The 12,052-nt window shown below is 49.3% G+C and overlaps 2 protein-coding genes across 2 annotated transcripts; both read right to left on the bottom strand.

The window, feature by feature from the left end:
• Positions 1–352: 352 nt before the first annotated feature.
• Positions 353–1,901, bottom strand: LOC142573956 (uncharacterized). Its single transcript, XM_075683156.1, has one exon. It carries the CDS (start codon positions 1,857–1,859, stop codon positions 744–746), a length of 1,116 nt encoding a protein of 371 aa, XP_075539271.1. The 5' UTR covers positions 1,860–1,901; the 3' UTR covers positions 353–743.
• Positions 1,902–4,803: 2,902 nt separating this feature from the next.
• On the bottom strand, positions 4,804–6,138 carry LOC142573797 (uncharacterized). The gene is made up of 3 exons (XM_075683050.1): positions 6,135–6,138; positions 5,720–5,969; positions 4,804–4,810 (listed from the first exon to the last, which is right to left on the bottom strand). Exons 1-3 carry the CDS (start codon positions 6,136–6,138, stop codon positions 4,804–4,806), a joined length of 261 nt encoding a protein of 86 aa, XP_075539165.1.
• Positions 6,139–12,052: the final 5,914 nt, after the last annotated feature.

Raw genomic sequence — 12,052 nt, forward strand, 5'->3', positions numbered from 1 at the left:
CACACACACACACACACACACACACACACACACACTAAAAAAGTTTACACCCTCTGGGTCGTATCTTGCCACACAACGACAATCGTCATCTGCCTTTTGCTTGCGTTTCCTCTCTTGAAAACTCGGCGCTCGCTACTTTCCTGTCGAGAATGCTCCGTCATGCTGATAATGCGCAAGTCATTCGTGACTTGGAAGTACCGCGTTCGCCTCAAATTAAGGAAATGCAGGCAAGACAGATGACGATTATTGTTGTGGGACAACATATACGACCCAAGGGGTGTAAACTTTTTAAAAGTGTAAAGCAAAAATTAATATATAAATAAATAACAATAAAGTGGAAGTTTTCTTTTTTTTTACTTCCCAAGTATTTGACACCTAGAGACGCTGTCAGACGGCGACACACATACAGAATGTCGTTTTAGGTTTCCTTGATGGGAAGCCTCGTGGTCTCTCGTGTTGGGCTCTCCGAGCAAAATGAAGAAAGCAAGAGAAAAAAAACACCGTAAAGGTAAAATGTCACAGTAAGAAGGGAAGTTTGCCAATGCCGGCAATGGCCATTCTTCCTCAATGTTTGCAAACGACCAAACACATTCCTTCGCCCAAAGAAAAGAAAAGAAAAGAAAAAGTTCCCAAACATGTGTTTGAGTGCGTGAACCGCGTGCTGACCCGTAAACATGTGTCCGGAGTGCCGAAGCGTGCAATTTTAAAACAATTGGAGAATCGGAGCTACTTCGACTGCGCCTTCATCTGGTCATGCGAAATGTGCCCGCCTCGACGCTTTCGATGTTTTCCACGCTGACTACGAAGCCCGTCAGATCCCCGCGGGGCTCCCTCTCTAACGCAAGCTCGTCCGGAGCTCGCACGCAGTGCTGAACGGGGACAGCCCCAAAAGCTTGGCCCGCACCCTGTGCCGTGTCCTTCGTACGGACGCCGTGGCCCGCTGACGTTGCCTCCACGACGAACCGACCGGCTCGTGGCGAGGACGGAAGCGGGTTCGAGGCGACAGCAGCACTCTCGGCACGGCCGTTGGCCTCGACAACGGACCTGTCTGCGCAACGGCTTGCGGGTGCGGTCTCACGGGCCTGCGGGCGAAGTCCTTTCCGAGGATGATCGGCGAAATGTTTGACGTCAACGGACCCGGCCGAACCATTTACCTTAGAGTGAGGCAGCACAGGGATCGAGTTTACGGCATCGCGGTCTGTTGCTGTGGTCGAGGGCGTGTGATCGCCATCAACAGCAGCAACGGAAGCTGCCGAAGTGATGCAAGGTGGAGCTTCGGAAGAATTCGCTGCAACTGCGGAGCTCCCAGAAGAGGGGAGGACAGTGCAGTGGGAGTCGGTCGTGGTCGTGGAGGAAGGGCGAGCACTTTTAACGGTCGGCGACGGCCTACCACGCGACGAGGGCGGGACGGAACTGCCGTCGACAGAAAGGCCGTCGGCGGCGCTAGCGTCGTCGTGCGGCGTTTCCTGCGACGCCGATGTGGACGGCGCCTCGGCGGGTTCCGGCGGGTGCCACTTGGCCACGTGCGTCCGGAGCGTGGACGCCTTGGCGAAGCGCTTGGGACAGCGCTGGCAGTGAAACGGTCGGTCGCCGGTGTGAGTCATCATGTGCGCCTTCATGTTGGAGCGCTTGCCGAATCGCTCGTGGCACACGTCGCACTGGTGCGGCCGCTCGCCCGTGTGCATGGTGCGGTGCGACTTCATGTCGCTCGACGTGTAGAAGCGCTTGCCGCAGACGTCGCACGCGTGGTCCTTCTGGCCCAGGTGGATCTTGCGGTGAGCCTTCAGGTTGCTGATGACGGCGAACGACTTGGGGCACAAGTCGCACTTGTGCGGCCGCTCGCCGGAGTGCGTCAGCATGTGCGTCTTCACGTGACTGGACGAGGAGAACTGCTTGCCGCACACCTGCGGGGCATCAGCGAGGAGCGCGGCGACGTAGTTAGTGAATAAGCGGGCGGGTTGATCGATTATTGAACATTATCGGCGCAATTTTATTGAATAATCATTGAAATATTATTGAATATTTGGTCATACCTGACACAAGGGCCAGGTATGGCCAAAGAGCGCCAAGGTTATGGTACGTGAGCTGTCAGTGGTGCACGAACTCTGAATTTCGAAGGTTAAATGTAACACGGCTGTATACAGAGGCCTAAGAACGTTCGCTGAAGAAGTGCGTAAAATGTGTACGCATTAAAATTGTGAAAGTGACGCATGAAGCTTGCATGACGGGTCGCGCGCCCGGAATCTTCTCCACTTCGGTCGCCAAGTCCACCGTGTGACTCAAAAGCGCGTAATAATCAAGTGCACACGGCCAGCACGCTCTCGAAATTCTATACCGCTTAGGGTGCAACGCTGTGCACACAACTAGCACGTCACCAGTGTTGTGCAGAGCGCTACGCACGAGAATTCTGTGCACGCTAGTCTGGTGCCAGCGGTGCAAAGACGCGGTGCATCGCGGTAAGTATCCGTGAACCGGGCCAGCCTCTCCAAACGCGTGTGCTCTGAGGGATCCATTTCGCAGAAGCAGTCGTAGAACGACGTACTTGTTCGAGCACAGCTCGCAAGAGGGCGCACAGAGCGAAACGAAACAAACGCAACAGCTGGCGCGCGAGACCGTCACCGGAAGTGCGCCGCGGTGGCGCTGTCGTCGAGAGTTACTTTCGCTGGGTAGGTACGTGTGCTTAAGACGAAGACAAAGCAGTATGCCGACGAGCTGTAGCCAACAACGTCGTCGTTGGCTATACGCCTCTGCTTGGTATCGCCTGCTACACTCAAGTTCAATGCTTAAAAAGAAGGTGACTAGCCGATAGTTCTTGATTACCAACTAACGCATTACCAAGCTGTTAGTATATGGGCCACTGTACCAATTATAATCACGCGCGAATTCTTGTGTGGCACCCACAATTATAGAAGGGAGCAGTCCATAGGCATGCCTGCGTTGTTCGATTGCTTGTGATACACAAGTTTCAAGGTAGTGGCACGCCATTTTATATGTGTGTGTGTGTGTGTGTGTGTGTGTGTGTGTGTGTGTGTGTGTGTGTGTGTGTGTGTGTGTGTGTGTGTGTGTGTGTGTGTGTGTGTGTGTGTGTTTAAAGAGAGATTCTTCAGGCTACCTTGCAAACCTAAAGAACTTGAGCGATGCTACAAGGTAAACAGAACAAGCATTTAATTTCAACAGTTTCGACCGATCGACCGCTTTTCATCGGGGTTAACAAGAAACAACAAAAAACGATATATATATATATATATATATATATATATATATATATATATATATATATATATATATATATATATATATATATATATATATATATATATATCCGCTCTCCCCGCCATATGAGGGCCTTTAGGGGTTTGAATAAATGAATAAATATGTAGTTCAGCTTACACCTTCGTTCGGCCACATATCCCGTGTTCCAGTTACTTTTGTCAGCACCTGTCTGGAATAGTGCCTAGATTGAGCACAGTCCACTGGGGAGTGCAGAGCACTCTCGTTTGTGAAAATGAAGCTAAAGGAACTCTAAGAAGAAACGCTAATTCAGTTTAAACGGAAAAAGAAGTCATTCTTTGAAAACTGAGTGTGTGTTCGTGTGCGTGTGTTTAATCTCGCGGTAAGAGCTCGTTGATTGCTAAAAGAGAAAATGAAGGTCAAAATTTATTTTCCACTCCGACACTTCAGTGCGGGTATAGGCCGCACATTTGAAAGTTTGTTTTTCGTATTCAGGCCCCGTCGAGGCGCCTCCAAAATTTTTTTCTGAGCTCGCTAAGTTTAGTGTTTGGCTACCTTAGTATATAATGCAGTCCATATTTTAACTCGAGCACACGTACGCGCCGTGAAAATTAATGACGTCGCCGTTAGCAGTTGCGGGAAATTCAAGGCGACGTCGCCACTTGTCTTTCGCTAACTGTTGTAAGCCTCCGCTTATACGGTGATGAATAGTGGCTTTATATTTATTTTATAATTATATTTTATAAAGTGTGAAGTGGGTGTACTCTATACAAGTAATTTGCAAACGCAGCTGAACTTAATCTCTCTCTCTCTCTCTCTCTCTCTCTCTCTCTCTCTCTCTCTCTCTCTCTCTCTCTCTCTCTCTCTCTCTCTCTCTCTCTCTCTCTCTTTCTTTCTTTCTTTCTTTCTCTCTCTCTCTCTCTCTACTGTCCATTTGAAATCTTGGACAGACAGTTAGTAATGCTCCCAGATGAAGGATTCGCTGCAGCACTGCCTGTGTTCTTACAGTAGAGATACTTGGTGGGTTACAGCATTGTTTCAGCGCAATATTTAATACAGCCGGGATGGCCGGCGGACGGGAAGACGTTTTGGTTTTCCCCAAGACGGATGATTGGCGGCCAACAATGACGCGGTCGAAGGATAACGAGGACCCTTCAGCTTCCACGCATGGTATAAGCCGAAACGATTTTTTTTTTTTTAAATAGCCATGCTTTCCTTGAACCTTCAAGTTAGCTCTATTTTCATTTTTCTCCCTCGGTTCTTTTCTCCAGTCGAGATAACAAAACAATAAACGCTTCGCGAGAATTCGTTACGAGTGAGTTTGGAAAATTACCTTACATATCGGAATAAGTTTTGCGAAGAAGCCTGTTCGTTATCGTCATGACTGCACAACGCAAAAGAAAGAAAGAAAGACGGGGACAGAAGAAAGAACACAACACAGGCGCTGCCGCCTTCGTCTTCTTCTTTTTTTTTTTTTCGCTGTGAAAGCATTTCATCTACTCGCCCAAGCTTCCACTTTGTCGCGTTCGTTATAGTCGGGTTACAAACTGTAGGCCATCACTGCAAAATAATTTACACCCTTAAAAGTGAAAAAAGGGTGTAAACGTGTGTATAACTCACACCCTTACACTCTAAAAAGTTTACACCCTTTGGAGTGCCCCTTCTGCCACACAACGATAATCGTCATCTGCCTAGATGCGTTTCCTTTCTTGAAAACGCCGGCCGCCGGCTACTCTCCTATCGGGAATGCTATCATGCTGATAACGCGCATGCCGTTCGTTACTGGAAAGTACCGGGCTCGCAGCGTTAAAGAAAGGAAACGCATCAAGGGCAGATGACGATTATCGTTGTGTGGGGCAGAAGGGGCACTCCAAAGGGTGTAAACTTTTCTTAGAGTGTAGGGTGTGATTTACAATAACTGACACCCTAAGGGTGCGAGTTATCGAGACGGTTATACCGCGCTTCACTTTTAAGGGTGGTAAATTATTTTACAGAGCACGTGTGTTGTGTGTTACTCTTAATAAAGGGGAAATCGGGAACGGCGGACGTCTGGATTCGCCTTTATTAATCGCTTATCTCCACCGTGCGGATTTGCGCAGAAACTATTACGTGTATTACTCTTGCCTTCAAAGATTCCTGCAATTAGAGCCCTCTCAAAACTTTTTTTTTTCCCTTTCTTTTCTTTTACTGGCAGGCGCGGACGCGACGGCAGCACCACGCCGCATCTTCGTGACGTCACGCGCTCTGCAGCTTGCCGCCACAGTTTCCTCCTCCTCCCCCGCTCCCCCCACGGAGTGACACACATCCCCCTGGCGCCCGAACGAGCATCGATCGCTCGCTGGCGTCCCAACTGATGACGACGCGGGAGGCACGTGTGTGTGCGTGTGCGTGTGTGCGTGCGGTCGCGACGCGAACAAGTGTGTGTCGCTGGCGTCGTTGTATATACAGCACTCCGCGACGTGCCGTATATAGATACGTATATATATACTGGCACTCGTGGCGCCTCTCGCCCGTGTGGACGAACATGTGCGAGCGCAGGTTGGAGGAGACGGAGAACTCGCGCAGGCAGATCTCGCACTGGTAGGGCCGCCGGCCGCTGTGCACGATGGCGTGCGTCTTCAGGTGGCTCGAGGTGGCGAACGCCTTGCCGCAGTCGGCGCACCGGAACCGGCGCTCGCCCGTGTGCACCACCGCGTGCGCCTTCAGTTCGACGAGGCGCTGAACTGCTTGCCGCACACCTGCGCGACGAAAAAAAACAGGCGCGCCCGGGCAGGAGCGCGGGCCTTCTTTACGTGCAGCAGGTGGGGGGGGGGGGGGGGGACATGAAAAGAGCAACGGCTCTCGCAGACACAACCTGGCAGCCCCAACGCGTGTTTCTCTTTTCTTTCTCTCTCTCTCTCTACCCATCTCCCCTCCTTATTTTTTTTCCTAGAGGAAATGGTGGATGCGTCAGGCAGTTTTTCAGCCTACTACTTCTGCTGCCGCATCTGCGCTGTTGTTGAGGTCGCGCTTTCAGTGATGGATATCCAAGGATCAAACAGCTAGTGTGCGAATGCTCGAAACTTTCGAGTGGCGAATCGATTGTCGTCTTATTTGACTCAGTTTTCCGAGTTGAACAGTCACTATTCGTTAACGCGAATATTCTTTCGAATACCCGAAGTTGGGGACTGTGCCCGATAGAACGTGATAATTGGATTCGAAGAAGCGCGATAGATTGCATCGTGGCGCGGACATGAAGTAACGTGAAAGACGAGAAGTATAAGTGCACACTCTTAAGCAAAATTACAACCTTTTGCCACACAACGATAATCGTCATCTGTGTCGTCCGCATTTCCTTTCTTTAACGCGGCGAGCCCGGTACTTCCCAGTAACGAACGCCATGCGAGTAAACAGCACGACATACCATTCCCGACAGGAAAGTAGCGGGCGCGGCGTTTTCAACAAAGGAGACGCAAGCAAGGCAGATGACGATTATCGCTGTGTGGCAGAGATACGCCCCAAAGAGCGGTAAACTTTGCCTAAGTGCACTCTTAGGCAAAGTTACACCCCTTTGGCTTGCCCCTTCTACCACACAACAATAATCGTTATCTGCCTTGATGCGTTTCCTTTCTTTAACGCTGCGAGCCGGAACTTTCCAGTAACGAACGGCACGCGCGTTATCAGAAGGGGCACTCCAAAGGGTCTAAACTGTTCTATGCTGATAACGCGTGTGCCGTTCGTTACTGGAAAGTACCGGGCTCGCAGCGTTAAAGAAACGAAACGCATCAAGGCAGATAACGATTATTGTTGTGTGACAGAAGGGGCAAGCCAAAGGGTGTAACTTTGCCTAAGAGTGTGTGTAGCAGTTAGAGGCAGGCTGCGTCGCTCTGGCAGCGAAATTATTCCGGCTAAACTGCCATCGTTTGCACACACCGAAGAATCCCGAGTGTGCGAACAAAGTGCTTAATTTGTTCCCTGTGCTGTGTTTGTGTTTTTAGTAAACAAGGCTTTCGTGACGTACAATGAGACGACGGAAACTTGCTAGCGTTGCGATTACCAGCAGGATGCGAACGCCGTCTTGAAATTAACTTATGGGTTTTAGGTGACGAAACCACAACCTGATTATGAGGCACGCCGTAAATTTGGACCACCCGGGTTCTTTAACGTGACTTGAATCTAAGTGCCAAGGTGCTTTCGCATTTCGCCCCTATCGAAATGCGACCCGCCGTGGCCGGGATTCGATCCCGTCGCCGTCTTATAGTAAATGGTGAAAATGGGCCCGTCCAGTATTTGAAAAACTATTCTGAAAACATTCGATTCGATTTGCATCTGGCAGTATTTGATTTGTATTCGATTCGCGGTCTCACATATTGCCATTAATTCGCACACTCGTACAGTGATGTTCACTCGTGCGTATGCAGCTCATTTAACCTGCGCCTCTACCGCACCCCGCGTGGTGTAGTTAGTCAACCATCGTGTCAATGAGCTCATTTGTTAGCTAATTAGTCGCTCATCCAGCGAGTCAGTCATGTTAATTGGTTACAGTTACACTCACCGAGGCAGGCAGTCGGCTAACTTAATTGTTTTTTTTCCCGCTAATCAGCTAAACGGTTACACATTCAGCCGGTCAGCTAACGACCTAATCAGTCAACTAACATGTTCTTTCGTTTGTTGGCTAATTATTCACTCAATTAGCGAGACTGTCAACATAACGAGCCGATCAGTCAACTAATCTACAGGTTCGATTGTTGGCTAAATTAGTCACGCAGCGCCAACCAACACCCGCCGTGGTTGCTCAGTGGCTATGGTGTTAGGCTGCTGCATGAGGTCGCGGGATCGAATCCCGGCCACGGCCGCCGCATTTCGATGGGGGCGAAATGCGAAAACATCCGTGTACTTAGATTTAGGTGCACGTTATAGAACCCCAGGTGGTCGAAATTTCCGGAGTCCTCCACTACGGCGTGCCTCATAATCAGAAAGTGGTTTTCGCACGTAAAACCCCATAATTTAATTTAACTTTAATTTAGCGCCAACCAATCGGGCAGTTATACAGTCGGTTTACGCACAGAAGCAGCAGCGAAGTTGATTGGGTTAAAACAACGCACAGAACGACACGCATGTGCAATCACAAGCACGTAACACGGAAAGCACGGCTGCGCCGAGCAGTCCGCTTGTGTTCGCCTCGATTTTTGTTTTGCCTCACTGCTTTCGAGAAACTACTGTTAATATTTTCTTCTTCCCTTGAGCCACCCGCACGCGATTTGGTCTTTTTACGCAATTTTTTTTTTTTTTTTGCCTCCGAAACCACTACGAGCTATATAGCACGTCGCACACACCTCCGACCTACTTCGGTCCCCAAACTATACACGGAGCTGCAGGCGCCGTTAAACCATGTTGCGCCGGTCAAAGCCGGTTTCCGCACGGCTGGATTATCGGCAGCTTCCATTAGCGTCTCTAACGTCGCCCGGCGCTCCCCCCCCCCCCCGGGACCATGTGACCTCGACATCCCCCGCTGCCGCCTCCACTATCGCGGAGCCTAGCAATGCTGCGCCTGTAGTGAGTGCGTCTGTGTGTGCGCGCGTGTGTGTGTGGCTGTTCTTAACAGGCTATTTAAACAATCGCCTGCGGCAGAGATTAAAGCTCTTAAGGCGGACCACGCACTTGAAGAGGCTGACATTGCTCGCACAAGAGGTCGCAAAGATATAATACGCAATAACAATAGTAATCCTCGTTTCCTCGAAATAATACGAGCACACACACAAACACACGCACGCACAAGAAAAAAAAAAAAAAACGTGCCACTACGTTGAAAGTTGTGTATCACAAGCAATCGACCAACACAGGTACGTATATAGACTGCGCCCTTTTATAAGTGTGGGTGCCACACAAGGATTCGTGCGTGATTATAATCGGTACAGTAGCCCATATGCTAACAACTCGGTAATGCATTAGTCAGTAATCAAGTACTATCCGCTAGTCACCTTCTTTTTAAGCATTGGATTCGAGTGTAGCTAACGATGCCAAGCAGAGGCGTATAGCCAACGGCGTTGTTCTCGGTGTCAGTACACGGCGTTCAATTTCAAACCTCGATTAAAGAAACCCGATTTTTAACAAAATCATTTCTATCCCCCCCTCCCCCCCACACACACCGCAATAATTAATTGTTTTTTCCTATTGTATAAGTACAACTTCATTCTATTGCATGATTATTCTAAGCGTTCCTGATTTAACGAAACAATTCTCTGGTCCCACATACTTCATTCAGTTGACCTTCGACGTTAATTGCTGAAAGTACGCTCGTATATATAGCGGAAACAGGTTACAAGCTGTCTGGAAAGGACCCTCGGATATCGAACTCTCAATACAGGCTGTCCCAGCTAACCTTACCAAGAGTTTAAACTCCCGATACAGCTTTCTGTTGCTCAATACGTGCTACGTAAAAGTGTTTTTCCGAGCGTGGAAGCAACCCGCAAATGCACGCAAAATTCCCGCGCGATTGGCCGCTCGAGGCACTTTTCGTGCCTCGTGCAGTGGCAGCGAACTAACTACTATTGGATTCAATAAGTTTAACACTGAGGCCTCTTTTAGACAGCTGTAAAAACTCTAGAGCCAATCACTACATGAAGCATGCCCGTTTCATACAAGTCGTGATACACGTGGTGCGGCGGTGAAACTCTGCTTTGATATTACAGTCCCTTCCCCCTCCCCCACCACCTTTCTTCTTTCTTTAAGCCTTTGATGTTGGGTTAGTTGGAAATGGGAGAACTAGAAATGCTATAATCTCATTCCCCTTGCAGAGTTTTTATTTCACACTTTAATCTTGACAAAGTCCTTGACATTGTCAAGTTGTTTGTTCAGCTCGAATGAGTAAAGAGCAAGGCGCAATAGACCAGGACAGAAGAGCAACACAAACGACAGGTTCTACTCTCCTGGTCTATTGTCTCTTGCTCTTTACTAATTCAAGCATGAACCAACTAGCCCAAGCAAGAGTTTTACTTTAGCATATTTCTTTGTTCAGCATCGCCGCAGATGACAGGTGTTTCTGGTTTATTGTGAACTAAAAAGGCAGGGGTGTGGGTGTCTGTGTGTGTGGGGGGGGGGGGGGGAGTGCACACATATACTGCGTTCAAATGTGTTAACAGAGTAAACTCACCGTAAAATGCTATCAGTCTGCGAAACATTAGCGAGGACGCTAGCCAGCGGTTTATGCGGCACGGCCATCTTATACCGACTCAACATTCGGTGCAGTCGAATCGCCATAATACGATCCCGGTTTATCCGAATTTCGTGGTGATACGAATTTACAAATAGTCCTTCGCGGAACACGTTATGTACAAAGGGTTCTCTTTCGGGGTGATTCGTACGTTCTCCCGTGCCGCGATGTATCATACGATCGTCTGAGCCGCCTAGATGATGGTCAAGTCAGCACGACCGCCGCGTACAGTTTCAAAGTCGGCGTATTTTCTGTCACCGTAGAAGTAATCTTCATACGTACTCCCCCACCCCCACCCCCACCCCCTGTCCAATTTATCACTAAATGAAATTATTAAAGCCTTGCGTTCTACGTGCCAAAACCACGATACGATTATGAGCCACGCCGTGGTGGGGGACTCCGGATTAATTTTGACCACCTGGGGTTCTTTAATGTGCTCAGCCCACCCCCTCGGGCTTAGCAGAGCAACACCAAAGCCACCACGCCACTACGCCACCACGGCGGGTCTCCCGATTGTACATGCAAACAAACAAAAGAAGTCCCACCTTCACTTTAATGCTCTGATTGTGAATCTTTCGATCACACGAATTCCGAATTATACGAATATTCGAAGGGGTTCCGAGAAGTTCGTATCACCGACATTTCTACTGCGCGGCAAAACTTTCACCTCCTAGCGTATGCGACGACCATTTGCCCGGTGGTCGTCTCTTGCTACCTCGGCAGACTATGCGAAAAGGCAATGAAGAAATCGGCCAGGACCTGGCAAGTGTGTGGTTTCTTGCCCATATGTAAGAGCATGTGCGTGCGCAGGTTGCTGGCCGTGGCGAACGACTTGGAGCAGACGAAACAATAGTGAACTCCAGACGACGCTGAGGAACCGGCGACGGCTGCGGGATGCTGATGCACAAGGTGCGGAGGTACCGCTGGTGGCGCCACCTGTTGACCATCTGGCACACCAGTGGCGGCAGCAACCGCCGCAGCGTGGCCCTGCGCGCGCAAACCAAACACTCTTGGAAGTAGCAAGAAAATAACTGGATCCGAGGGGCTCGGTGTCTTGTTAGTTACCAGCGTATGAAGTAGCAAACAATGGAGCCAGAGAAAGAATACAGGAATGAATTGATATGTCTAACTAAAATCAAGAAATAATAAACTAGGTAAAGGGAAATAAAGGTAGGCGAAAAGATGGCCGTGTGTAGGAGCCGGTCCCACGCCTACCGCACGTACGGTTCTTTGCCAATTAAGGATTAAGCTACCGCGGCGATGGTATGCGGCGGCCATCCACCGATCCACTACCTTGGCTATTTACGTAAGTTATTCCTGGGAGTTTTTGCCAGTGCGACACACGACCATGGCGGCGCATGTGGAACATCCTTCTAACCTCAGCAAATGAAAGGGCGAAATACGAACTCAGTCTGCGGAAAATCCTCCCGTTGGGGCTGAGGTTATGTGTTTAGCGCACAGCGAATCCTGTTCTTTGTGACACTAACTGAAAAAAAAAATGGCTGCGGCTTAGCTCACATAATCCTGGATATGCAAAGCGAAAGCTTGGTGTAGTCTGGTTAAGTCTTGATTTCACTTGGTTAACCTTTGGATTAGCTGTCATTACTATAATTGGGTATACAATCATCC

This window comes from Dermacentor variabilis, chromosome 3 (genome assembly GCF_050947875.1).
Source record: "Dermacentor variabilis isolate Ectoservices chromosome 3, ASM5094787v1, whole genome shotgun sequence".
Taxonomy (NCBI): Eukaryota; Metazoa; Arthropoda; class Arachnida; order Ixodida; family Ixodidae; genus Dermacentor; species Dermacentor variabilis.

What these genes read in the sequence shown, in the direction of transcription:
- LOC142573956 (XM_075683156.1), bottom strand. Translation starts at nt 1,859, where the DNA reads ATGCTGACGCACTCCGGCGAGCGGCCGCACAAGTGCGACTTGTGCCCC.